Genomic DNA, 27,887 nt, shown 5'->3' with positions numbered 1-27,887 from the left:
TGCCGGTTGATGTTTTTTTTTTCTTTCTTTTTTTCACTGGTGCTGAAGAAGAGTCCACTCCTTTCTTTCAGTTCTCAGACTAGAGCTGAGGAGACATTAACAGCCCTGTCGTCCTCGATAGTGGCAACATTTAAATTGTCTTATTTCCTGAGCGCAGTTGTGAGGTGATGTGGAGTGTGCAGAGACTGATGAACGAGCCTCGATATAAACTGTGTGACAACTATCTACACAACACACCAACAACACCGACGGAAAGATGCAGGTATGGACGTCTAGTCAGTTTTAATGTATCTAAATGGCATTATAAAGTTACAGTTAAACGTTTAAAATGAGTCAAAATAGTGTGTTGCATGACCGATACTTAAATGTGCCCAAAATGAACAGAACTGATATTTACGGTCGAAGAATTAAGTATGACATGGATAAAATAGAGCACTCGCTATGTTTGGTCTCCGTAAATGTTTTTCTTTGGGTTACGTTACGTCAATTAACTTATGTGGGTGGTATGAATATTACAGCTAATAGCGTCAGTGTTACAGCGCAGACACAGATTTAGTGTGTTCTTTATGTCGCATCATTATCTACGCCTCTTTCTCTCATTCTTAGCCTGATGTGAACTCCAAATGATTGCCTCAGTTACACTTTGTATCGTTAAACGTGAAGCTGAAGATGTGATTTTCGAGGGGATATGAATAATGCTTTGAAGAGCACATGTGCATTGCATCAACAGGCTCCAGCCCACAGGGACTGAAATTCAAATAAATGCATGGCTTTTTATATGCATTATGCGAGTTAATTAAAAAATTTTAATCGAGTATATTTGACATTTTATGAGTTGCTGTAGGCCTACGTCTTGTTTGATATCATATTTCCACTAATCTTTTTCCTCTTCAGATATTTTTTTTCTTGGTTAAAGGGTTAGTTCACCCAAAAATTAAAATTATGTCATTAATTACTCACCCTCTTCATGTCGTTCCAAACCCATAAGACTTTTGTTCATCTTCGGAACACAAATTTGAGAGCTTTTTGTCCCTCCATTGACCTACCACTTTGACGCTTCAAAAAGTTCATAAAGAGATTGTAAAACTAATCCATATGAATTGAGCGGTTTAGTCCAAATTTTCTGAAGCGACTCGATCGCTTAATATGATTAACAGATTGAATTTAGGCTTTTATTCACATATAAATGAACAAACCTCTTGCGGAAGCTCAAACGTGCTGCGCAACATTAGAATGAACATCATTGGTTCTTGCGGAAGCTCAAACATGCCGCGTAACACGAGAATTAACCTCATTGGTTCTTGCGGAAGCTCAAACGTGCTGCGTAACACGAGAATTAACCTCATTGGTTCTTGCGGAAGCTCAAATGTGCTGCGTAACACGAGAATTAACCTCATTGGTTTTTGCGGAAGCTCAAACGTGCTGCGCAACATTAGAATGAACATCATTGGTTCTTGCGGAAGCTCAAACGTGCTGCGTAACACGAGAATGAACCTCATTAGTTCTTGCGGAAGCTCAAACGTGCTGCGTAACATTAGAATGAACCTCATTGGTTCTTGCGGAAGCTCAAACGTGCTGCGTAACACGAGAATGAACCTCATTGGTTCTTGCGGAAGCTCAAACGTGCTGCGCAACATTAGAATGAACATCATTGGTTCTTGCGGAAGCTCAAACGTGCTGCGTAACACGAGAATTAACCTCATGCTGTGCAACATCATTGGTTCTTGCGGAAGCTCAAATGTGCTGCGTAACACGAGAATGAACCTCATTGGTTCTTGCGGAAGCTCAAACGTGCTGCTTAACACGAGAATGAACCTCATTGGTTCTTGCGGAAGCTCAAACGTGCTGCGTAACACGAGAATTAACCTTATTGGTTCTTGCGGAAGCTCAAACGTGCTACGTAACAGAATGAACATCATTGGTTCTTGCGGAAGCTCAAACGTGCTGCGTAACACGAGAATGAAGCTCATTGGTTCTTGCGGAAGCTCAAACGTGCTGCGCAACATTAGAATGAACATCATTGGTTCTTGAGGAAGCTCAAACGTGCTGCGTAACACAAGAATGAACCTCATTGGTTCTTGCGGAAGCTCAAACGTGCTGCGTAACACGAGAATGAACCTCATTGGTTCTTGCAGAAGCTCAAACGTGCTGCGTAACACGAGAATGAACCTCATTGGTTCTTGCGGAAGCTCAAACGTGCTGCGTAACACGAGAATTAACCTTATTGGTTCTTACGGAAGCTCAAACGTGCTACGTAACAGAATGAACATCATTGGTTCTTGCGGAAGCTCAAACGTGCTGCGTAACACGAGAATGAAGCTCATTGGTTCTTGCGGAAGCTCAAACGTGCTGCGTAACACGAGAATGAACCTCATTGGTTCTTGCGGAAGCTCAAACGTGCTGCGTAACACGAGAATTAACCTTATTGGTTCTTGCGGAAGCTCAAACGTGCTACGTAACAGAATGAACATCATTGGTTCTTGCGGAAGCTCAAACGTGCTGCGTAACACGAGAATGAAGCTCATTGGTTCTTGCGGAAGCTCAAACGTGCTGCGTAACACGAGAATGAACCTCATTGGTTCTTGCAGAAGCTCAAACGTGCTGCGTAACACGAGAATTAACCTTATTGGTTCTTGCGGAAGCTCAAACGTGCTACGTAACAGAATGAACATCATTGGTTCTTGCGGAAGCTCAAACGTGCTGCGTAACACGAGAATGAACCTCATTGGTTCTTGCGGAAGCTCAAACGTGCTGCGTAACACGAGAATGAACCTCATTGGTTCTTGCGGAAGCTCAAACGTGCTGCGTAACACGAGAATTAACCTTATTGGTTCTTGCGGAAGCTCAAACGTGCTACGTAACAGAATGAACATCATTGGTTCTTGCGGAAGCTCAAACGTGCTGCGTAACACGAGAATGAAGCTCATTGGTTCTTGCGGAAGCTCAAACGTGCTGCGCAACATTAGAATGAACATCATTGGTTCTTGAGGAAGCTCAAACGTGCTGCGTAACACAAGAATGAACCTCATTGGTTCTTGCGGAAGCTCAAACGTGCTGCGCAACATTAGAATGAACATCATTGGTTCTTGCAGAAGCTCAAACGTGCTGCGTAACACGAGAATGAACCTTATTAGTTCTTGCGGAAGCTCAAACGTGCTGCGTAACACGAGAATGAACCTCATTGGTTCTTGCGGAAGCTCAAATGTGCTGCGCAACATTAGAATGAACATCATTGGTTCTTGAGGAAGCTCAAACGTGCTGCGTAACACAAGAATGAACCTCATTGGTTCTTGCGGAAGCTCAAACGTGCTGCGTAACACGAGAATGAACCTCACTGGTTCTCGCACATCAAGTGAACATGCTTGAGCTTCTGTTTACAACAACTGATGTGAGTTGATGAATGTTTATATGTGGATAAATGCCTACAGTAAATTAAATCCGTTTATCATATAAAGTGATCGTGTCTCTTAAGAAAATTTTGGACTAAACCGCTCAATACATATGGATTAGTTTTACGATCTCTTATGCACTTGAGTAATAGTTGCGTAGCTGTCAATGGAGGGACAGAAATTAATGACAGAATTTTCAATTTTGGGTGAACTATAGCTTTAAACTATTTGTGTTTAAACAGTGTTTAAAAAAAATAAAAAAAACCTGCTTCAGAGGGGAATACAAGTTTTTACGACAATCAGTATTTTAAAAACTCAGAGCTTGGGTGTTTTCTCTTCATGAGTGGGTTTCTCTCGCTTGTGAGTGGGAAGCATGACATGCAAAACCTGGAGTGGAGCTGGAGCCGAGTGATTATTACTAACCATTGTAACGGCTCCAATGCACTTACATACTCAGTTCCTGTCTGGCTTTCAGTCTGTAAATTGCTTTGTAGATGTTAAAATCCATAGTGGATGTATTGTCTTCTTGTGAAACTATTTTATTTGGCACAGTTGGCAGAGAAGAAATATACAAAAATAACTGGCCAGTTTTTGTCTTAAACATAAGTTGATTGGTATAAATTACTTTGTTGAAGTGTATAATTGTTCAACTGTTGTATAAACACAATGGAAATTTAGCATCAGATTAATTTCTGTGGTCCAATCTGTTATTTAAAATGAATGAAATTAAAATTCATCTTCAAGTTTCTAAATGTATGCATGTTATAGATCTTATCGTGAAGAGTTCATCTATGCATTTGTTGCTTTTTCCCCCAAATGTTTTAACCTCATAATGTTTACAGTATGTCATAACTGTATCTTCCAGTGAAAACAGACTTTCTCTCTAGTGATGAATGCAGGATTTATCTAGTCATTTAGTCTATTTAAACTCCACCCCTGCAAGCTTGTGTTCATCTGCCTCCATTTTTGACCAATGAATGGAATTCCCACCCTACATTTTTTTTCCGATCCTTTACACTTAGATGTACGCCACAGTCCTGAAGAAAAGATCTGTCGATACATCCGTTTCATTGCAACTTTAATAATAGCACAGCTGTGATTCTCTGCAGCCTTGTACCTACAGCATAATCACAGCCATGCTGATATTTAGCACAACAGCAATCTTGCTCATGTGAAAGTGCTCAAATATTTTGTTCACCGAGGCCTTTTCCTCCCTTCTAAAATCTATTCCTCGATTAACCTCTTCGTGTCGTTTAACAGATTCAATTGAAGTGAATTGATTGCGCTTAGCTGGACGGAGAATAGGGGAGTTATTGAAGTGCCTGTGACTCAAGTTCCCTTGAGGCAATTTACTTTCGTGTCCATCACCCCCGTGAAAATTGATGCGTGGAGGTGCGATTGGAAGATTGCTGTCGCTATGTGTGATTACACCCGAGCCAGTCAGTCTTCACACGTTTCCAGCATAGGAAAGTTGTATAGCTCTTCAAAAAAAAAAAAGGAAAAAAAAAAAGAAGAAATAATTTAAGTAATTATATTAATTTAGGTTACTTCCTGTTTAAGGGCAGTAAGGCAATATTCTGTTCGTTGTAAAATAACACAGTTTGCTCAATAAAATGATGGCAACAAATTACATGTACTATATTTAGAATATATCACTATATCAATCAAATCAGCTCCTTAAACATGAATAATTCTGCAAATCAACAGAGTGAAAGAAACATTGAGAAACTGCTTATTAATAGTAACAATTTGTAATTGTAACTATAACATTTACACTGTGCTTGCTTATATTGTACTTCTCATTTTTCTATGTACAAGTGACTGACAGCCAAGTGTTTGGTGTCTATTGACTACATCACATGCACCCTCACCACACAAACTCATGTAATAAAAAGCATTAATTTAATACTTTAAAATACTCACTGACCTCAATACTTGTTTCGTGAAAGGTGTACAAGGGTAACAATCAACTAATTGTTCATTGTGGAACAAAATCCATTCTGGCAACATGTTACTAAACATGACAATAAACTCAACAACAGAAATTAAAACTGTCACACAATGTAATCATATTTGTTCATACTCCAGTGCATAAACTACAAAACTATAGCAGGAAACTAGATTGTGAGCAAAGGGAACATTTAATTAGGCAATGCTGATAAATTCAAGATGGATTTTTCACATTATTTAGTATTTAGGATTTAGTGAATGATTATACTTAGTAGTAACAACTTTTCATGAAATCTACAGAAGAACAGAATCCATTTCACAGCCTGAACGATTAACTCGACTGAAGAATCAGTGTTGGGTGTTTAAACGAGTGTGGTAGATCACCGTTTCTAGTGTTACACTCCTTAAGAGAATTGATCTTGGGAAGCTGTTTGATATTTGATGTAGCCAACTTCTCTGACTGATATTACATTGTCCCTGTCCATGGTGCTGAAATATGTAGTTTGTTTCTTTTACAGATGTGATAACGCTTCTGCTGTAATACATGCAATTTAAGGATTGTAATGTGAGTCCAGGTGCAGCCCCGTAATTTTATGCTGGTGGAGAGGAGTGAGATGCTTCACTCGGCTGCCATGACAACAGGACTTATCTTTGTTACTTGGCTCTTGTATACAAGCGCACGAGGCAATCCCATTGTGTCGGTGCCGGAGGGTGGGGAGAAAGAGCGTTTGGAGCGCGTTCTGACCCAGGCCAAGGAGGGTGCGCTGAGCCCCAGTGCAAGGCAGCGTTTGGAGGAGCTGAGTAATCTTGAATTGGAGGGGATCAAGGGCGTGAACAGATCCAGTGCTATCAGGGCCCGACCCAACTCGAGCCCCTTGAGACGAGGGTCCAAACTACAGGGTAAGACCCTCGAAGCCTGGAGTGAGCAAGAATCACTCAAGCAAACTGAAGAGGCTCCTACGGAAGAGGCCAACGTCTCCCTCGATGCGACCGATGAGTACGCGTATCCCGATTACAGGGGCAAGGGCTGCATGGATGAGACAGGGTTTGTGTTCGCCATCGGGGAGAAATTCACCCCGGGACCCTCCACCTGCCCCTGCTTGTGTACAGATGAAGGTCCTCTGTGCGCCCAACCAGAGTGTCCAAAACTTCATCCACGTTGCCTGCGTGTTGACACCAGCCAGTGCTGCCCGCAGTGCAAAGAGAAGAAAAACTACTGTGAATTTCGAGGAAAGGTCTACTCATCTCTGGAGGAGTTTAAGGTTAGAGCAACACATTAAATGATTCATTATCCATTCCAGATCCCATCTTTTATCTGTATTCAACAGTGTCAGGGATGCTAAAGTAACCTTTATTTAATGGCAGATTATGTGAAGACTTTGAGTTTAGATCTTCACCCTTGTGATTCTGTTCATTATTGAGTGGAATCGAATTTCTGTGGTCCAGTGAAGTTTTCTGTCCAATTAAAGAAATCTAATGTGTGCACATCATGTCTTGATTATGAATTGATTCCAGCAGGCCAAAAATTAGATTTCGAAATTGCACTTTTTTATTCATTTTTAATCCATCACTCTTTCTCAGCCTGAGCCTTTCCCCCAGGAAGAGGCTCGCAATAAGATAAAATGCTGTTTTTTCCTGCATTTCATGCTGTGAATGTGTGAAGAGTTCAATTATTATGCAAAACTAATGGTGACTTATCTTGCTTAGGCAGTGTTATATAAGAGAAGACAGGTCTTTTTGCCTGTAAGGCGCTATTATGATGCTCTCTAATTTTGCCTTTGGTGGAAAAACGCTTGTCATCAGCTTCAGAGTTAGCAGCAGGTGCACGAATGATTCTTTTTGAACTGCATGTGTCTCACACAGCCATTAGCTGCTTCTACAGCTTATGCTCTTGATTTAATTTTCATTGGTTCCTCCTCCTGTGTCATTGGAGTCCTTATCCAAAGCACCTGAGCTTTATGGTAAGCAGTGAGATTTATTAATGCAGAAGTCAGCATAAGTGCTTTTCACAAAGAGTGGTAATGATGACCAAGCACTGAATTTATTGGTTCTGCTCAACTGTACCTAATGCATATGCAGACTGCAAAGGTAACAATTAAACCCTCTGCAGAATGAAATGAGTCCGGTATCATATCCGTTTAGCCCCACAATGTGGGCTTCTCAGTGGGAGCTGCTTTTCAATTTTAGAATTGTGAAATTTTATTTTCCATCACAATTGGACGTGACACATTGTCTTCTGTTTGATTTGTTAAAGATTGTCTCAGGAGAGACTGTGTGGATCTTTTGAATCTGGATCAGTAAGGTTCTTTTCACAGAAAATGCTAATGCCAGAAAAGTCATTTGTACTTTATGCTTGGTAGCAGAGAAGAAGCAGTGAGCAAAACTGAACGGTTTGTTCATATATATACAGAATGTGATTTCTGGGACATCTGTAGAGTCACATGAATGCTTCAGAAATCCACTGTGTGACGAGACTCTGAATTTATCACATGAATACAGTTCGGTTTAGGTTCATAAAATGCATATGGATGCTTTTGGTGCCTTGGAGTTTTAAAAAACAAAACTGTTTTTGAACTCGCTAGATTATATTTGTCTTTTAACAATGTCCAACAGTTTATATACATGAACCACAGCAGAATTGTGTAATTTCTCTTGTTTTCCCTGAAGCATAATTTTCACCACATCTGAAATCACTATTCAGTGATGGAAATGACATTTTAAACATTTATGGAATAAAATGGCAGACTCTTTTTCTCACTAAAAGGCTAATTTCATTGTCTCTATGTATGCATTTGCATAAAAAGCAAGCTATCAAAAAGAATTACTTAGGCTACATATTTTTGCACACTTTGTCCATATAATTTTCACTTAAGTTGTATTTTGTCGAATTATAATGGTCATACAACTTTATGTAAATTATTAGCACTTTACAATATAGTCCAATTAGTTACCATTAGTTAATGAGCAATACATTAGTTACAGTTTTTATAAAGTTTTGTTTACATTAGTAAATAACAATACAACTGTTCATGTTAGCTCAGGTCCATTAAATAATATTATACTATGGGTCTGTTAAAGGCTTGAATCTAATTGGTTGACGAACTTTCTAAGGTGTGTAATTATTTTCAGGGAAAAGCAATAAATATAGTAAACAATAAGTTAAAACAACAAATCCGCATCGCTTCGTTTCCGCATTACCACCTCGGGTGTGCATTATTTTATTATAATTCAATGGCCTGTTGCTTAACAGATGCAACTTTTAATAATGTATTAGTAAATGTTGAAATTAACATTAGTTAAGATGATTTAGAAGTATTTGTAATTGTTAGCTCATATTAACTAATGGAACCTTGTTGTAAAGTGTTACCAAACATTTAAAAATAGAAATGGTTCATATTTTACACTTTTTTTTTTAGATGATCGTAGTTTTAATTTATTGAAAGTCTGTGTCTACATAATAAAATCTATTTATTAAAGGCATTTGAAAAATAGCAAATGTAAATTAAGACATGGTCAAAAAGTTTCCAAGACAGTTTTAATGTGACCTTTTATCAAAATTTAATAAAAAATTAACCCTTGGGACATAAAAGTGCCTGTAGCTGAAGAATCACTCAAATAAAGGAGACAGGTATTGATATTCATTCATAATGAATGGGCTCGAGGGTAAGACATGACTCAGAGTTCCCCATGGACATAAATATGGAAAGAAAGGAAGGGAGATGAGCGATGCCAGAGGTATTGCCAGAAGGAAGTCGGTAAGCATTGTTAATATACTCAAAGATTGGCAGAAATGAAGCATGCTCATCAATTAAATTGAACACTCATCAGTTCCCTCAAAGAAGCACACTCTTGTTTTTCTTGCTCTGATGATTGAATCTCATATCAATCCTAAAAGTATTATAAATGCTGCAACATAGGGTTTTTGTTTCTTGTCTGGTATGTTTCTAGGTGTCTCCCTGCGAGAAGTGCCGTTGTGAGGCCAGTGGAGAGGTTCTTTGTTCTGTGTCCGCTTGCCCACAGACAGAGTGTGTTGATCCAGAATATGAGCCTGAGCAGTGCTGCCCGGTGTGTAAGAGCGGTAAGTAGTCGTGTTCTTCCAGCCTTTCTCTCTTTCTCTGATTCTCCTCCTCACAGCTTTCAAACCACAATCCCCTGAACTGCAGAACCCCTGCTGTGTCCCCCAAGAGCGAGCGAGTTAGGTTAGAATCGCATCTGTAAAATGACCACTGAGACTCCTGTCCACTACATCCAATTACCACACCACGAAGAAAATTTGCAGAAAGCATGCACAGAGAAGCAGATCTCACCACCTCTTGTATGCCTTACGTGCGGATCCATCTCATTGTTCTATAACAGCCAGTTTACCATCAGTGAGGTGATGCAAACCCAAAAGATATTATATTTGTCTGCAGGCCTTTGTTTAAGATAGTTGCCGAGATGCATTATTCAGACAGCAATAGCACTAATGAACCTGCAAAGTTGCTCTGCTTGTTTCCAGGAGGTGAGGTGATTAGCACAGGCAGGTGTTTCGGTTGCAGTCTGCTTTCTCCAGCCCTAGGGCGCAGATGATTAAACTTTTACGCATGTTTTTTTCCCTCCATTTGGCTGGAAACACAGAAGTATAAGGTACATAAATGTACTTTCTCGTCAAAGCGCCCGCCGCGGAGAAGGAAGAATTTTCAAAGCCACTCTACATGAAAAGCACCCTTTGCATGGCGGCCTTTTTTTTTAGTTCTGTTACAAAACCTAGTGAGCTGCCTACAGAAGCAGCATTTTAAGAGATTCTAGGCTCGCTCCCGACAAAAAGGCTGTTCCACAAGGAATCTGAGATACCTTCTTTTGGCTGAATTCTTAGGCAGTTTATTATGTTTTGCAGAGAAGGCAATGCAGTGGCTGGATCCAAAATTGCACACTTCCCTTCTATTTAGTTGGCAAAATGTGACTATAGTAGTACCTCAGAATTCACAAAAGAGTTGGTAAAAATACCGGGGTGAGCTATCCCATGAGGCCACAGGAGAGGATTTGTAAATGGCAGTGAAGCGACGCAACTGACGCTGGTAGGTCACATGATAAGGACAACATGACGAATGTAGTATGTCCGGATTACATTCACTCTACACACATTCATACTATACAGAACATACTTTTTTAGTGGTCGCAAAGTAATTACTTATTCAAAATAAGTACATAATCAAGAGAGTATGCGATTTCGGACACTGCTGCTTTGACGAACTTGGCAACAAAAACAATCCAAGATGGTGGACGAGGTAAAGAAATGTTGATTATCAATAAACCTTTTCAAAATGTTCATTTAATACTGAAAAAGTATTGGTAAAACTCTTTACAGTAAGATATCATTCATTAACATTATTTAATGCATTGAGTATCATAATCAAGATTAAGGCTGTATTTATTCGATCAAACATACAGTAATTACAGTAATATTGTGAAATATTTTTACAATTTAAAATAACCGTTTTAGGCCTATATTTTAAAATGTAATTTATTCCTGTGATGGCAAAGCTGAATTTTCAGCATCATTACTCCAGTATTCAGCAGAAATCATTATAGCTAGTATGGTGCTCAAGAATTATTTTTTTTATTATCATCTATGGTGAAAACAGTTGTGTTGGTTAATATTATTATGGAATAGAAAAGTGCAAAAGCATTTATTTGAATAGTCTTTACTGTCACTGTCTTTTGCATTCCTCGTTGAATAAAAATGTAAATGGTAGTGTACAGTAATGATCTGTTCATTCATGTCCATTCATAATACATGAGCTAATGCTAATTTATACATTTTGAAATGTAAAGACGTATTAGAAGTTAGAAATCAACATTAACCTAGATTAAGACATACTGTAAAAGTATTGTTCATCAATACTTGATACCTAATGCTTTAGCTAATGTTAAAAAATGTATCCTTTTTATAAAGTACAGGTAAAATATAATTAAAAAGGAAATATTTCATTTTAGTATCATGTGGTTAGCATAGCAACATGTTAGCATCAAACTGTTGAAATCAATTGAAAGTCGATTGAGGATCCCCATTTGTGTGGTCTGTTATATGACAGTTTAGATGCTGTCTTGAAAGGCTGCTATAGAGTAGACAGAGATGCGACTCACTAGGATTCTGAACAGACCTTTTGTCTGCCTTGTGCGTGCTGTTGTTCTCTTTTTGGCCAGAGGAGTGTTTTTCAGGAGGGGGGAGGAAAGAAAAGCTGTGACCTCAGGTTAGTGTGTGAGCGTTCTGTGATTGGAACACATTACAATGTCTTGGGAGAAGTTTTCTGATTCAGTGTGGGTTATATAGAGCTGTTTGAGATGCTTTTAGACAGCATGTCCAAGACTGTTGCTTCTTGTGTACGCCTGGATCCTGATCTAATATGGCACCGGCAGCCACGCTGCCTCCTTCAGCAGAAAAGAAATGATGACTTGGTAAATGGATCTCTGACTCTGCAGCTAAAAACTCAGCGTAGTGTGGACAATGGGGGAGGGGTGATGTGGGCCAATTATTTTAAAGAGCACACATGTTTAAATGAATCATCTTGGCATTTGCTGAGATGCTGCCAAGACTCCCTGATCAAATGTCTCAGTTGGTGTTTGGGTGTGAGATGGAATCCAGGAAACAAAAGCGGGCCAATTTCATCAAGTCGTGCCGTTGTGAATTCAAACAGCTTTACAAATGTATGTGCACACTCAAGCAGTCAAGCTGTATGATTTTATGATGGATTGGAAACATTTTTGTTCAACGCACAAGATTACAGCCGCCTAGTGATTTCACAGCGCAGCATAATACTGCGGCGTGGCTCAGCTCCGTCACGCTTGCCAGGTAGTCTGCAATTTGATTTCATCTCGGAATTGTTGCGTTAGATAAAATCAGTCTAATACTCTGTTTGTGCTTCCTGTGGTTCTTGTGAATATCTTGTGGGGGTGGATCACAGAGTTGCGAGTGTGATCACGATTTCAACCGAGGGGGACAACCTGTAGGCAGAAACCTGCACCGGGGCCCCGGATACCCCAGCTATGGCACCTCTTATTTGCTGCAAATGTCTGAGGTACAAAGACTCCCAACGCAGATGCAGTGCAAGAGAAGCAGATGCTCTGACCCCATGAGATTTGCACTCTTCAAAAGTAAGACTTCAAAGCGTCGTGCAGTGACACCGTAGGATGGGTGCCGGCTGTGATTCTAACTTTGCTTCTGATGAGGATAATAATCACATACACAAACTTAACGATGAGAGAACATCAAGGAGGTCTGTTGATGTTCTCAGCGACTGACACTGGAGCCCCCCAGAAGGACGTGATTAAAAAAAAAATTATAATCTGTCTATAGAACCAACCACTTTAGCCGGAATAGCCATGACTGATCACTCTGGATCCAAAATTACATTATGGCAATGATGATTGGCTTATGGCTGCACAAGAACACCAGGGTTCCTTGGAATTTGGAATTCCTCAATTTGAATTCAATTGATGTAGAAAACAGGTTGCATAATAGCAATTTGTTTGTAAGAAAGTAGAATACAAATTAATTCATATGAAAATGAAAGATTGTTATAACCAGCTTTAAATAATAGCTTGTCATAGCCTCGAGTTAAAAAAAAATAAAAAAAAATCTAATTTACAGGCAGATGGATGGATGTTCAAAAGTTTCAGGTCAGAAAGAATTCTTTAATACTTTTATTCAGCAAGGATGCATTAAATTGATCAAAATTGACAGTTAAGACATTTATAATGTTAAAAAATATTTCTATTAGAAATAAAGACTAAAGAAAGACTTTAAATTATTTAAAAGAATAAAATAAAAAATAAAATAAATTTGAGTTTTTTTTTTTTTACACTTTTTGTTGTAACAATGTATCACTGTTTCCACAAAAAGAATTTAAGCAACTGTTTACAAAATTGAAAATAAAAAAATAAATGCACCAAACCAGCATATAATGATTTCTAAAGGGTAATGTGACACTGAAAACTGGAGAAATTGCTGAAAATTCAGCTTTGACATCACAGGAATAAATTACACTGAACAAAATTATAAACGCAGCACTTTTGTTTTTGCCCCCCATTTTTCATGAGCTGAACTCAAAGATATAAAACTTTTTCTATGTACACAAAAGGCCTATTTCTCTCAAATATTGTTCACAAATCTGTCTAAATCGGTGTTAGTGAACACTTCTCCTTTGCCGCGATAATCCATCCACCTCACAGGTGTGGCATATCAAGATGCTGATTAGACAGCATGATTATTGCACAGGTGTGCCTTAGGCTGGCCACAATAAAAGGCCACTCTAAAATGTGCAGTTTTACTGTATTGCAAACCGATTGTTGCAGCTGCTGTCTGGGTGGCTGGTCTCAGACGATCTTGTAGGTGAAGATGCTAGATTTGGAGGTCCTGGGCTGTTGTGGTTACACGTGGTCTGCGGTTGTGAGGCCGGTTGGATATACTGCTAAATTCTCTGAAACGCCTTTGGAGACGGCTTATGGTAGAGAAATTAACATTCAATTCACGGGCAACAGCTCTGGAGGACATTCCAGTCTGCATGAATTAATGTGTTTGGGATGCTCTGGATCGGCGTATACGACAGCGTGTTCCAGATCCTGCCAATATCCAGCAACTTTGCACAGCCATTGAAGAGGAGTGGACCAACATTCCACAGGCCACAATCAACAACTTTTTTTTTTATAAACATATTTGAGCTTGGTCAACATAAGTCACCACAAGTATGAGAGAGAGAGAGAGAGAGAGAGAGAGAGAGAGAGAGACATTGATTATATCTGTATATCTATCCTGAAAATTGACACAGTCCCAAAACCTTCACTAGCAATTATCCTAAACTGTGACGTCAAAGGCAACAGATGGATATAAATGCAGTTCACACTTTTAAGAGTCAGGCACAGTAATGTACTGAAATATTAGTACTATGAGTTTCTTTCAACAGAATGCACAGCTAATTTTCAAATGGCTTTAGCAGCGGTTAATGTATCTAAAAGAAGGGGTTAAAGGAGCTGTGCTAACCAGCTAAAACTCCTCCCCCTCTCCCCTTGATCAATACAGAAACTTTCCAACTTTCTGTGCAAGTGACTTGTCCAATAAATCAGAAGGAGAATGATTATTTAATTGGTACCATTAAGAGTCAATTACCATCTGATTGACTACGCCTTTGTATGAAAGACCGGCCCTTTGAGAAAAATGTGGTGTCTAAGGGATGAAATGATAATAGCTGAAGAAGAAATGGGGGCTGTCGTCTTCATTTTGGTTGGCAGACTTGACACTGAATGGGAAAGCAGTGAGGAGAATCGATTTCTAAATGGGTTGCAAGCATTTCTCTCATAATCATAATCTTGTGCTCGGTTCACGCTTACCATGCCATACAAAAGCCTCCCCCCTCCAACTGTTTTAGCTCAGGTCACAGAAACCACACCATTCAAAGGACGTAAATGCTTGTAATTTGTTCGGTCATTAGAACGCCTCATCACTGAGCTGATTCATCCGTGGCCAGCATCAGCAGCTCGCAGAAAATGCGGTAAACACAGTGCAAGGCCACCTAAACCTCCAAGACAGTGGAGCACATTTCATCCTATTAGCCACAGTTTCATTAATTTTAAGTGGTTGTTAACACATGAAAAGCACAAAGGGTCTGTAAAGCAGTCATGAGTGCTGATATCTCAATGTGTTGCTCATGAAGAGCAGAGGCAAGCACCTCTTTCTTAGCTGCTGAATGAAGTATTATGTTCCTGTGCAGCGCACTGCCTGGGTCTGTTGTTGGAAGAGTATGCTGGGAGACACTTGAGGAAGTGCCATGGGGGGAGATGAAAGTGAACGCTATTGCTAATATCCACCCCAGGCAGTTGTTCATGAATATCAAAGAACATCTGCGAGCAGCAGCAATGTTGGGACTCAAAAAGAAAGGGGGGAAAAAAACATTCGGATTCAGTCACAGCACTCTGCGTTCTTTTCATTCACTGAGGGACTGTCAGTAAATAAGAAACTTGGCATTGAGTGATTTTTCTGAGTGCTTTTTGCTGCTTTAAGATTCAGAGAGAAAGCTGCACCAATATCTCAAACTCCTAAAGTTACAATACCCTCTTTTAGGAAAGAGTAACTGTGCTATCATCAAGAATACTTGTCATAATTAACCCCATCTAAACGTGAAAAGACCAAGGCTGTATCTGAAATCACCCCCTATATCCTTAAATAGGGCACTATTCGAGGGGACAGCCATTTGTAGTGGTGTCCGAAACCATAGTGGACGTTATTGAGTGCACTCATTCAATCCCACAATGCACAGCAATAACGAATGTACAACCGTTGTACCCATAGATATTATATAGAGACTAGATGCCCTATTGGCCGCTGGGCACTGAGAAATGCGGCCGCCATCTTAAACCGGTCGTATTCCTAGTTTCGTTGCGTGGCAGCAGTGAAGATGCTAGAGCACTGTGGAGTATTTTCCTGTTCTAATCGGCAGACCATCGCAAATAGGGCCCGGGGGATTACTTTTAACATTACCGTACTATTGGTTGTATTTTGTGAATAGAATATTACCAGATAATTGAGAAGGAGCAAGGATCTTTGATATTACTGTACTGAAATCGTAGCCAGCTAACGTTAGCTAGGCATTGTTTTAGGACACCATTAGGTCACTTGATGGAGTTTTTCGGTTCCTTGCCACTGTTGCCTTTGGCTTGCTCAGTTGGGGATATTTTGGGGATATTTAATTTAATTTTATCAATCAATAAATTCCTCTTGAAACAAACTTTGTTGTATTATTTTAATTTAATACTGTGAAGCTGCTTTGATGCAATCTGTATTGTGAAAAGCGCTATACAAATAAACTTGACTTGACTTGACTTGACATTGTTTACTGCACCAGCCGGTGTTCACCTGACATGGAGAGGTAGGGTAAATAATAATTACAAGAGCTTCTCGGTTATTTTAGTCCCGTCCGAATGTGCATCTCAGTAACGTTAATCATAACAGACAATGTCAGTAAAGATTACGGCGACTTTTACCTTCTGTAAAAAGGTCCAGTAAAATTACCTCAGGTAAAGTTTATATTAATAGACGAGACGTGCGAATAGACCCTCTGTAAATCAAGTAATTTCGTGTTTAAAAGTAGTTTCCTGTGGTTTTTCCAGTATTGAGACGCTTGAAAAGGCATTCAGTTGCGTTCTGGACACTAGGAGAAGTCTCCCCCAAGTGTTTTCTGGCTCCCTCAACGCAAGTGTTTTCCACATACCATTCAGATCAGAAAGAAGTTCGAAAGCGCTTGTAAGAGGCACGAAACTTACTTTTAGCGTAACCCAGTCTGAAGTTAATTCATACATTAATTGTTCGACCGGACATAACTGTTTTATATATATAGGTTATTTGTGTTTGCGCACGTGATATCAGGAAGCAATGTAAATGTAAAACACACACGTTTCTTCAACTTATTAAAATATCTTACTTTACTGCAACTATCTGTTTCTGCTTCTTTATCATATTTATAGTGTGTGATTTATAAAATACCTTATATCCTACATCACATATTTTGATTTTGGACGTCTGGTCACTTTATATCTTAAATCAGAATATTATATTAATGTTAAGCCTACTATGAATATTAAAATACGCCGAACCATGTGTCCTGTATAATAGCTACATGAATGACCTTTTCAGCAAAAAAACCCGCGTGAAAATCAGTTCGGTATGATTAATTAAATGCGCTGACAGCTCATTGCACCTGCCATACAGATTACACTGAGTGGAGCGGGTGACCGGTCTAAGATGGCGGCCCCACGGCTCGCCCGCGCCAGTAGGCAGTAGCGGTCGATAGGGCGTCTATCCATATGATATCTATGGTTGTACCCTTCACGGCTAGAGAATACCCATAATGCACTGTGACCGTCGCGTCTAATGAATTACCTTATTTTGCCAGAAGATGGCACCCGCAGCTGAATCATCCATCCATTAATTTTCTAAACCGCTGGTCCAATGTGGCTACAGCGTAATATCATACAGGTATAAATTCCTTTTTTACTTGAGTATTAAATTGTTTAATTAAGGTTTAAACATGCTAGTTTCCATTACAGAGTTCAAGATGCATCTTTTCATCTTACTACTGGCGCTGTTAGTTTGCCAAGTTTAAAAGGATTATTAAACAGCAAGGACAAACTCAGTGTATGAATTCACTCACTTGTTTTCATTCACTCATTCAAGTGGACTATAGTAGTGGAGTAATTTAGGGAATAGTGAATGAGGGTATAGGGGGAGATTTTGAACACAGCCCCTGTTGCTTTCATTTATCTCGTTAAATTTGAATATAAGATCGGATTTATATCTGTTTTGCGGAGACACATTTATATAGACAATTGTAAATGGAACCGATTTAACAAATTAAATATCCGATCAGTAAAAACACATGAAGTGATCAGGTGTAAACAGACCCAAAGAGAGAAAGTTTTTGAAAAGTGGATGACCAATGACCATACACAATTATGTAAAATATTTTATTTAATGAACACCTACTGGTATGAGGATATAGCCAGCAGAAAGAATCAGCGAACAGATCAGTGAATGAATCTGAACAAATCTTTTTAAGGGACAGACTCAAAAGAGTGATTGCTGTGGTAAATAAAAATCCCTACTAATAGCTTGCATGTGTTACAAAAAGGAATAGATGCTTTTTATTTCCTCTGAAGCCCTTTCCTTTTTGTCGACCTCCTCTCATGTGGGCCATCGCCTTGGCAACATGCAGGGAAACAAGCCCTCTTCTTGAAGGGCTCTGACACTCGGGTCACTGCTAATCTGAGGAGGTTGCAATAAACATTTTGAGCATGAGCCGAAAGCCCTGAAAATCTACGGTGCTGGGAGCAGAAAGGGATCACTTGCATTTTCAAGAAGAAAAAAAAAAAATGGGAGAGGGAGAAATATTCATGGTGGCTTAAGAGAGGGCCCCAGAAATCACTTTCAGGCCTCAGCTCATCTTAAATACTTCTTTTTTCTTCCTCTGCAGAAATGTTCGCCCGGATTTGTTGCGCTGATGGTTTTATCCGTTTGTAATGGGGCTTGATTCTCTGTGATACTGAAGGAGAGAAGTAGAGGACAGTGAATTTATATGCACAGCACCTCCAGTTCTCTTTACATTCTCCTGAAACACTACTTTTCCAGTCTTTTATGCCCAGGAGATGCCCGAAAGTAGCAGAACAGGATTTGAAAAGCAAAGTATGGATAAGAGTATGTTTTTAACAGATGTCTGAAGCAATATGACCAAAATCTTATTCCGCAAAATGAGAAATTTGATTTCACAGTGACGATATATATCACAATATTAATAACAAATTAATTTTTTTTTAAATAAGAACATAGAAGCAAATTACAAACAATAGGACACATACAATATTACAAAGATACAAATTAAAATATAGCTTATTTCAATATAACTTGTTCAAGCGGTTTAAGACCTTTAAGCTTAATTATAAGATATTACATATGCCCTGAATGTGCTCTTTACAGGACACCCAGGTTGTGACATGTGACATGTATGATGTCAGAGAAATTCTCTCAAATATAATGTCCACTACAGTGGACAAAAGTCTATTCCTGGGTCCCAGGAGTTTATAGCAAGCCTGTAAATGTTTCAGTTGTGTGGCTATAGTGAGAGCACAACATTGGAATTAAACAGAAAGTCAAGGTAGAGAGTAATCAGGAGGTAAACAAGGTAAAACAGAACAGGTATGTATATTAAAGGCACACTATGCAAGATTTGTACCTTAATATAACAGCTTCAAAGTCATTTAGATGGTAAACGAACTCGTAGTAGGGCGAATCATCCCGATAGCAAAGTAGGACGCCGCTGGCAAAACCAGCAATGCAGGTTTGAGTGGTGGCGTCCCGCCAAATCTCCCCGCTAGAATCACGACTTGCTTTACGGCACGGCGTCACATACATCAACAACATATGAAGCAGCCTCTATGGAAGACACTAGCGCGCATTTCAGACGTGAATCATGGCAGAGTCGACGAAGAAAGCGCGTTCGGAAGAGTCAAGGAAAAGAAAACGAGGATCTCTATTCCATCCTACTGAACAGGTATCGGTATACAGGGGGGAGGAGATCAGGCCGTGAATGCAGAGACGGCTCTGCGCGAGTGGTATTTACGACAGTAACGTTAAATACAAGTACTCCACAGCGACTCTAGGGGTCGCTGTTTGACAAAAACTGCATAGTATGCCTTTAATAAGGAACTATGGAAACTAATAAGCACAGGGAGCTCAGGCAAACCAGAACAGGGAAAATTGAACCAAAACACAATGAAACTAAACAGACATGGAACTACACTATAACTTGGTGTTTTTGAAACACCAAGTTATAGTGCCACCTATGGTACGATCTCCATAAAAGTTTGCAGGCTTGTTTACAATCATATGCCATATGCCACAAATGATAGGCTTGTGTACACTTGGCCACGCTCGTTTTTAAATGACCCTAGCTATCCAAAGTGTAAAGTAAAAAAAAAAATATATATTATTATTGACCTAAAGAGTTCAGAGAGTCGTACTGCAGTGGTTAAGCGAAAAACCTAGGACGAGTTCACAAAAGTTTTTTTTACATTTTTTATTCTCAAAAATGTAACAAATTATTTGATTGACAGCAGCGGTTCTTGAGGCAAAGTTCAGAATGATGAGATCTATTATATGATATAAATATTGGCTGTGTCCGAAATCAAATACTCTCGAGTAGGGACATTCTAGATTCGCCATGCTGTTATCATGTGAGCGACTGACAAATCAGGTCCTCCCTCGAAATCGGGTAGGACCCGGCATCAGTTTTGTCTCTTCACTGCAATTTACAAATCCTCTCCCATGGCCTCATGGGATAGTAAAGTGTCCATTGTATTCACACTTCAGAATCTCGCTGGAAGTAGTAGGTCATCCGGGTACTTTTTGTCTACTGTTTTAGGAGTATGTGAATTCGGACATTCTTCTTTTGTCACGTCCTGTTTTTGCCTATTATATAGTAGGGAAGTATGTGATTTTGGATGCAGCAATATGTGTAAAACACCACATGATTACAGAGCTGTAAGATGCCCCCAGTGGCCGATTTCTTTCAAATCTCTCACAGACCTCTAGGGCCATGAGGCAAACCGGCCCAGCGAGGGGGACTAGGACTTGTTTGCAAAAGTAGGTTTTTTAAATACTCCAAAATATCCAAAATGTTTAAATCTCTACAACTTACTACTTATTACTTATGGTCTGCCTGATCACTTTTAGGGCAGAATGTTGATCTACAATAGGCTTTCTGTGCTACGCCTACAGTAGGTTTATTTAACATGTAGTAAGAAATACTACAGAAATTAAATAATCAAATGTAATAATAAACACGGCATAGACTTCACTCTGTGAATGAAATAGAAATCGATTCTTTAGTGCTGATTTTATCTTTGTCTTATTTTGTTTGATTAACATTAATGACACAGACAGCACAGGTTTATTAGGCTGCTGACACTTTAAGACCAAATGCATGGATCTAATTTACTGATACACATTCGATTTTTTCCCCCAACTGTTTAGTTGTTAAAGTGTCAAAACAATAATAATAAATGATAGAGCAAAATCTCTAAAACTAGATATTTTATCGTCGCAGAGATATATTGCCATACTGCCCAGCTCTAATGTAAAGACATCTTTCTCATTCATGAAAATTTCAGGTCTATGTGGAATAGCGTGTGACTTGACTTGATTTATTATGAGAATGTTGAATTTGTTCATTAATGTTTCAGTAAAGTCCATCCACAGGCACTTCCAGAATAAAATTTAACCTTCTCCATCCATTCCAGTCATCATTTCCACAAAAGTAAGTAAATTTAGTGGGATTTATAATGCATACATACTAAAGAACTGCATTAGAGGGCTTTCTTTTTACTTATTCTCAGAGCAGTGTGAGCTATGATCCCAGCTCTTTCAGAGAGCATCAGCTCTAATGAGCTTTAAAAGATCATGTAATTTTCAGGATCCAAGCTTTTCTTTCCTCCTCCTTTGCTTTTTATCTCAATTACCACTGTACCATGGGGAATGCAATTCATCTCTGAATGGACCAAAGTCTTTAATGGTGCTCTTTCTTGAATTTAGCCTCTACAGCGGCGCTTTGATAGGCGGCGGGGATAAGGGTCTGCTCAGCGTGATTAAACACTCCTTTCCGCTGCCAAAATGCAGCAAGCAGACTTCTCCTCCGCCGATTTATTTGCTCCTGCGTGCACTGAACTCGTTTATCTTCCTCCCTATCCTCTTCTTCCTCTTTTTTCAGCATTGTCTACCCCCTCTCTTTGTAACAATGATAACATATAATGTATGTGACAATACATAATCATGTTCGTTTATGTAACAGTTGAACAAATGGCAGCAATATCAACGGACATACAGTACAGAGGCATAGGGTGATCTGAGCTATAAACGTTCACGACGAATCCGCTGCTTTTACTTCCACAGTCTTGACATTTGGAGGTAGGAATCTGAAGTGTTTGCTCTGAAATTATTATAAATATAGCTTGGATGATGTCTTGACAGCACCAGCCAAATATTCAAGATGATTGATGTGCCCGTGTTTTATTTATGTAGTCTTCCATCTTCTATGATAATGTCTTTTAGAGGATGAATACCAATTCATCCTTGTTTGGCGAATGTAAAAAAAAAAAAAGGGGGGGGAATTGGAAGCTGCGCCTCGGTAGCATTTCTCCTTAATGGAATCTTTTTTTTTTATTATTATGTTGGCTTGAAAATGTTTTTTTTATTAATTTTTTTTTTTTTTACCTGAGACTAAACATTTAAAATGTAACCTCAGTTTTCAAGCTTCATCCAACAAATTCGGCACAGTCGTGCATCCTGTTCTGATTTCCTTAGCTGATGATGAGTAACTTCCATTGAAAAGTCATTTTACACAGCACGCAAGTTCTCTGTTTATTTTCAGTGGGATAGAGGCAGCAGGAGCTTGCCGTTCATGAGCATCCCGCTGATGCTTACAACCGCACATGATCATATTTTTTGCAGCTGCTGCGTAGGTATTTATCTATTATGTTTAGTTCCCAGCAGAATAGCCATGCACAAAATCGATTCACTGATTTTCTAGCGGCATTCATTAAATAGTAGGGCTGGGCATTGAGACAAATTTCATGATTCGATTTTGTTTCACAAGTTGCGATTTTATTCTACTTCGATTTTATGTCAATTAATTGGGGCCTATCAGGTATAATACATGACACATTTTCTCAAGAAAAAAAAATCTCTCTCAACTAATGCTGCAAACTATACAGGGAACTCCATTTGGTACATCACTATAATATTAAAGGTTAAAATTAACTTATTTGTTGGCTGCTTATATGGATACATTTTTAAATGACATAATTATGTTTCTACTCAGGTTTTTTTTAAAAGCTTATAAACATTTAAATGGTGGATATCATAAAAACAACAGATTTATTCAGACATTAAATATTGATGAACAGTGAAAATACAATGAATATGCTAAATTGTGCATATATTTAGCAAAAGGCTCCTCTCTAGAGTTAATTTTTCTAGCTGACTAACAAGTTTTTGGACTTTGAATGGCTTTTCTGAGGTAAATTTAACATTACGTGATATTGATTGAGATGATTAAATGTGATGATACGGATTTCGGTCAGTTGTACTGTATGTCAGTTGTACATACCTTCTGATGTTCATTCATGTCTATTTTGTGCTGTAACTAGTAGTAATGTGGAAGAGATGATGGGTTCATGGGCGCTCCACACTGACTCTTTGCTTGAACTGAGGCACTACAGCGATCTGTCACACCACATTAAAGCAGCACTCAGTAGCTTCGGGATTTCTTCGCTGTATTCTCGCTTTTTGCTCGCAGGTTTCTCTCTAGAGCTCCCCCCAGAGCTTCGGAATAGATATTTGACAACACTGTTGTAAAAACTCGTTGGTGATTCTCAGACACCAGAGGCTATAGATCAACGACATCAAAGCAGATGGGACGTTCTTTAAAACGTCTTCTTCATTCGGGTTCGGACAGCGTTCAGTCATTCGGGTTCGGACAATAATGACAGCATTTTAGCAGATTTCTTTTGGCCGTAAAGCAATTGTTTACATCGCGAGACCTGATATCACGCGAGACTTCCGGCCCGCCGGCTCAAAGTTGCAAGTGCGTATTTTCCGCTCACGGGCACCAGGGGGGTGTGAAACGACCACCATTCAACCCGAAATAAGTAATATAACCATTCCAATGACTCCGAAGCTGTTCAGTTAAGGTAAAAAAAGTTACTTAGTTCACCTTTAAAGAGCTCCAAAACGGTATTTATTGTTTAAATTTCGTAACAAAATTGACAGAATTTAAAAGCTGACACCTTGTTTCATATCAGAAGTAACAAAGCTTATTGCGATTTATTGGGAGGTGCGCTATTCATTCATAAACTGAAAACAGCGTAGACTGAAAAGTCAAATCTTAGGATTTCAGAATCGATATCGGTTCTTCAAAATGAGAATCGATTAAAATGAAGAAATCAATATTTTTAACCCAGCTCGACTAATTATAGGGAGTAGTGAATGAGTGAGTGATTTCAGACATATCCAATTTTACACGCCAATTTATTTGGTTTGTATTCTGTTTTACGAAGAAATAACACTTTTATTGAGAAATACATTATTTATAATTTGCATTCAGCACAGAATGCAATATTTTCATATGCTGCACTGTATAAAAATGATCATAATTTTAACTGTAAAAGACTGTTAAAATTCTACAGTAAAATCCTGTTAATTGGTTAACAGAACGTTTCCTTACTATATATACGGTAAAAATCTATAATAAATCTAACGTGGCTTTTTATGTAATTTTACAGTAAAATACTAAATGGTTTTCATTGAAATAATTATGTTACTTCATAGTTTTGTAATCAATTATGTACATTACGATTTTATGTTACATCTTATGTTAAATTATTGTTTAGTGCTTTTAGTGTTTTATTTTGAGTTTGTGTGTATGACACTATGTACCTGCTGTATATTATTTACAGTGTCTCAGGTGCGATGACCTTTGGTTCATCATGTGGCTTTCTCTTTACCATCTGTGCTTTTTAGGGTTGTAAGTATATCATAAAGGTACAACAGATTTTAGTACTTAAGTAGGTTGGTATATTGTTTATTGTCCCTTTTTTACCATAAATGTCATGGATTTGTTTTTACAGTGTAGTATGGAGTTGAAGCAGTTGCACACAATGTTTCACACACTCTCTCATATGGGAAATGAATGCAAAGCTTGCTGCCTATCGAGTACTGTGTAAAATGCCCTTAATTCCTGCTAGAGCTTTCAAGCTGTGTTCACCAAACTCAACACAATACTTCATGCTGTTCTGACTTAGTAGGCTTTATTTTTTTCCAAACTAATCAGGCTTGATTGTCCTGTAGTGAAAAACCACCAAATCCATTCAAGCTTTGAACTGTTTTAAAATTTAAAGCAAGGTTTTGTCTAGACAATGACCAAGTTTGCCGTGACAAATTTTCTTTTTCAAGTTAACGTATGCCTCAGAATGTGACATGCCATAGTATTTGTTTTGATGAGTCATTTTAGACCTGCATGGTCCAGTGCATGATGTGGCATAGCAGTGCCAATCTATCTTCCACTGAAAGCTGGCCATAGGTGGATGGGTGTTGTTGTTTTTTGTCTTTTTGCCTTCACAGTAATGATAAGACAGTTAAGACGAGACATAAACATGGAAGGAGTTGTTTATATGTCGTGCACATGCATAACCCATTGTATCATGGCTCTGAATACTGTAGCAGGATGTTTACATACAGTGCCTATTTATCTATTTTCTATTTTCCAATTTCTATTTATCAGTGTTGGTTTCATCAGTTTCAACAGCTATTTCCAGAGACCAGCTTTACTATTAAAGCAGTATAGCTGGATTCAGTTTTAAACTCATAGGTTTGAATAATCTTTTTACATTTTGTGAGAGCACTTGCATAAAAATATTTTAAAATGTATGCCGTGGAAGGAAGAGCTTTATATATTAGCACACTAAAGGTTCGAGTCTGCACTTGGGGTTTGATAAATGTTTATGGTGCACCATAAGCACAGCAATTACCTCCTCTCTGAAGTTATGACACAGTCATGTTTAATGGAAAGCTGGATATTGAACTGTGCTCTCTAGTGTGAACATCTTTAGAGGTACCATATTCATTTGAAACCTCTAACACCATTGTGATGAGGACTGATTGTCATCTGTGGATTCAAGATTAAATGCATAGACAAAATGCCGCTGCCTTGATGAAGTGAGTTGATTGACTGCAACTAAAATGGTCACAAATATGACAAAAAAAAATCTAGTTGCAAGTGGGAAAGAGCGACAATTGGTAAAGCTTTATGTGCATCTATATTCAGTTTCATCAGATACCATCTTGTGCACGCTGGTGTTGAATGCTAATGAAAAAAGACTCTCATGAACTGGTTGTTTGTAACAAGTCATTTAAAAAGATACACAAAAAAGTTCATGAACTGCAAGTCATTTTTCATGTCCGATACAAAATTAAGCAAGAATCGTTAAATGGAAGCTGTGCCTAGATAGCATTTTTCTGTAATGGTATTTACTTTTTCTTATCTTTTTTTTTTTTTTTTATGAATCAGATATCATCTTGTGCATGCCAATTTTAAATGCCACTAAAAAAAATTACTCGCATGAACTGGTTGTTTGTAATAAGTCATTTAGAAAGATTCATGATCCAAAACATGCTCATAAGTTATTGTTTTGAATAAGATTCAGTAAGTGAATCATTTAGAGTTGTTACTCAGTTCACAAATGACTCACTCACTGAACTGTGAGTCATTTTTAATGTCCGATTCAAAATGAACCAAGAATTGTTACTGTTATATATACTCGTATATAATATATAAGTAGTATATAAGTTCGTAAGACATACATTAGTCTGTTTACTGACTAACTGATCACATGACAATGTGTAATTGAAGAAACATTGTTTATCACTTAACAAATGAAGTCCAGTTATACAACTGAATCAAGTGTACGTCAAACACTTCACTTTTTTATAAAAAGCAGTGATATTGGCACGAGTATTTTCATAATCACTTGAGTTACAGCAATAAAATGTCAAATTTATTTACTAAATACAACTACAATAATACCTATTTTTATATAACTTTAAGCCATCTTAGTCTAGGCTATATACAAAAGCTATAGCAATGTGAGCTGAAACACTTCAGGACAACCATCTTTATTAAGCAATTTTGTAATTTGTCAACTCAAAAGTCATTTGACTGTTAAATATTTCATTTGCTTCTTCATTTCTTTTTATGGCCTGGCGCCCTGTACATGCAGGGCAAGAACTGACTTCTGTCATACTATTGTGTTTTGATTGACTGCTAACTCATAAAACTTACATGAGGTCAGCTGACATCATTTCATTTTGATCCCTGACAGTTACTGCCACTCAAAGCCAGGCGTTGCAGTTCTGTTGGCTGTTTTCAACAGGCTTTCTCTCAGTTTGACACAGCCTCTCCCATCTGTGCACAGGGCCGAACTGCTACGCAGACACGGCGGTGATCCCGGCCGGCCGAGAGGTGAAGATTGACGAATGCACCATCTGCTACTGCACGTACGAGGAAGGCACCTGGCGTATCGAGCGGCAGGCCACCTGCAGCAAGAACGAGTGCCAGCCGAGCTAAGGCGGCGACGGGGGGCTCGAGACCCTCAGCCTTCACCCGGACAGCTGTGGATCTGGATCACCCGTCCCAGCTGTGGTCTGTACGGGCTCAGCACGCCAGCCCTGAGCCTCACACGCAGCCAAGACACCAGCACCGTGTGGCGTAACATCAATCACGGTCATTTGTGACCGTTCATGACTATGAACTCAGAGTGTCCCGTAGCATGCAGCGGACAGGCCAATTAACCTGAGAGTGCGAAGCGCTACATTCCTCTCGCTACGACGGAGCCTCTGAGTTGGCATAGCGTCATGACGAGTGATGAGATTCATACATTAGAGTTACATGTATAGTCTTAGGAGGCATGGAGTTGAATTCAACTATATTAATACTTCAAGTTTGTATTGAGATTTATAACCCATATAAAGGATATTTATTTATGTATGTGCTGGTTCTACGATTATGATTGGATTCAAGTATCTGATTTACAGTGAAAATGATATTTTTTATAGCCACTGTATTTTGATATGCCGTAACGTTTAATACCGGATCATCTTATTAGAATGTATAACGCACCTACAGCTGTCAATGTGTCTGGAGGAACGTTTTGACTAGATGATGCCGATGTCAGGATGCCGCTGACACATAACATCTAACACTATGTCAGGGTAGTCAACAGAGCAGAATGGATTTAATGTCCATTTGAGGAAATCAAAAAAGGAAAGAAAGCTGCTTGCATATATTTGCATTTATGTTAAGTCTCTATCGTGCTCTTATCTGAGGTCCGTTTTGCTAAGACGTGTTTCTATGTGTACGTGTTTTCATGTTCCAAATAAATCATTACACTGTGCAAGCTTGTTTGTGAGTAGAC

At 38.7% G+C, this 27,887-nt stretch overlaps 2 protein-coding genes across 2 annotated transcripts in view; one reads left to right on the top strand and one right to left on the bottom strand.

Annotated features, from left to right (window-relative positions):
- vwc2 (von Willebrand factor C domain containing 2) lies at positions 1-27,857 on the top strand. The gene is made up of 4 exons (XM_082154020.1): positions 1-262; positions 5,858-6,601; positions 9,288-9,417; positions 26,889-27,857. The coding sequence occupies exons 2-4, from the start codon at positions 5,933-5,935 to the stop codon at positions 27,038-27,040; spliced, it is 951 nt and encodes a 316-aa protein (XP_082010146.1). The 5' UTR covers positions 1-262; positions 5,858-5,932; the 3' UTR covers positions 27,041-27,857.
- The window catches only part of klc1a (kinesin light chain 1a), a 137,303-nt gene continuing 125,403 nt past the window's right edge, over positions 15,988-27,887 (bottom strand). Inside the window, exon 14 of the mRNA XM_082154006.1 lies at positions 15,988-16,183. Within this exon, the coding sequence (XP_082010132.1) occupies positions 16,166-16,183 (18 nt within the window). The 3' untranslated portion in view covers positions 15,988-16,165. The remainder of the gene's footprint in view (positions 16,184-27,887) is intronic.

Source organism: Leuciscus leuciscus (assembly GCF_965113295.1).
Source record: "Leuciscus leuciscus genome assembly, chromosome: 22".
NCBI lineage: Eukaryota > Metazoa > Chordata > Actinopteri > Cypriniformes > Leuciscidae > Leuciscus > Leuciscus leuciscus.
Note: the sequence above shows the minus strand (reverse complement) of the source record. Positions and strands in the feature narration are given on the sequence as shown.

Excerpts from the sequence above, each read along its gene's own strand:
- vwc2 (XM_082154020.1), top strand. The coding sequence starts at position 5,933 with ATGCTGGTGGAGAGGAGTGAGATGCTTCACTCGGCTGCCATGACAACA. Across the intron at positions 6,602-9,287 it reads CATCTCTGGAGGAGTTTAAG|GTGTCTCCCTGCGAGAAGTG; the intron begins GTTAGAGCAACA and ends GTATGTTTCTAG. Across the intron at positions 9,418-26,888 it reads CTGCCCGGTGTGTAAGAGCG|GGCCGAACTGCTACGCAGAC; the intron begins GTAAGTAGTCGT and ends ATCTGTGCACAG.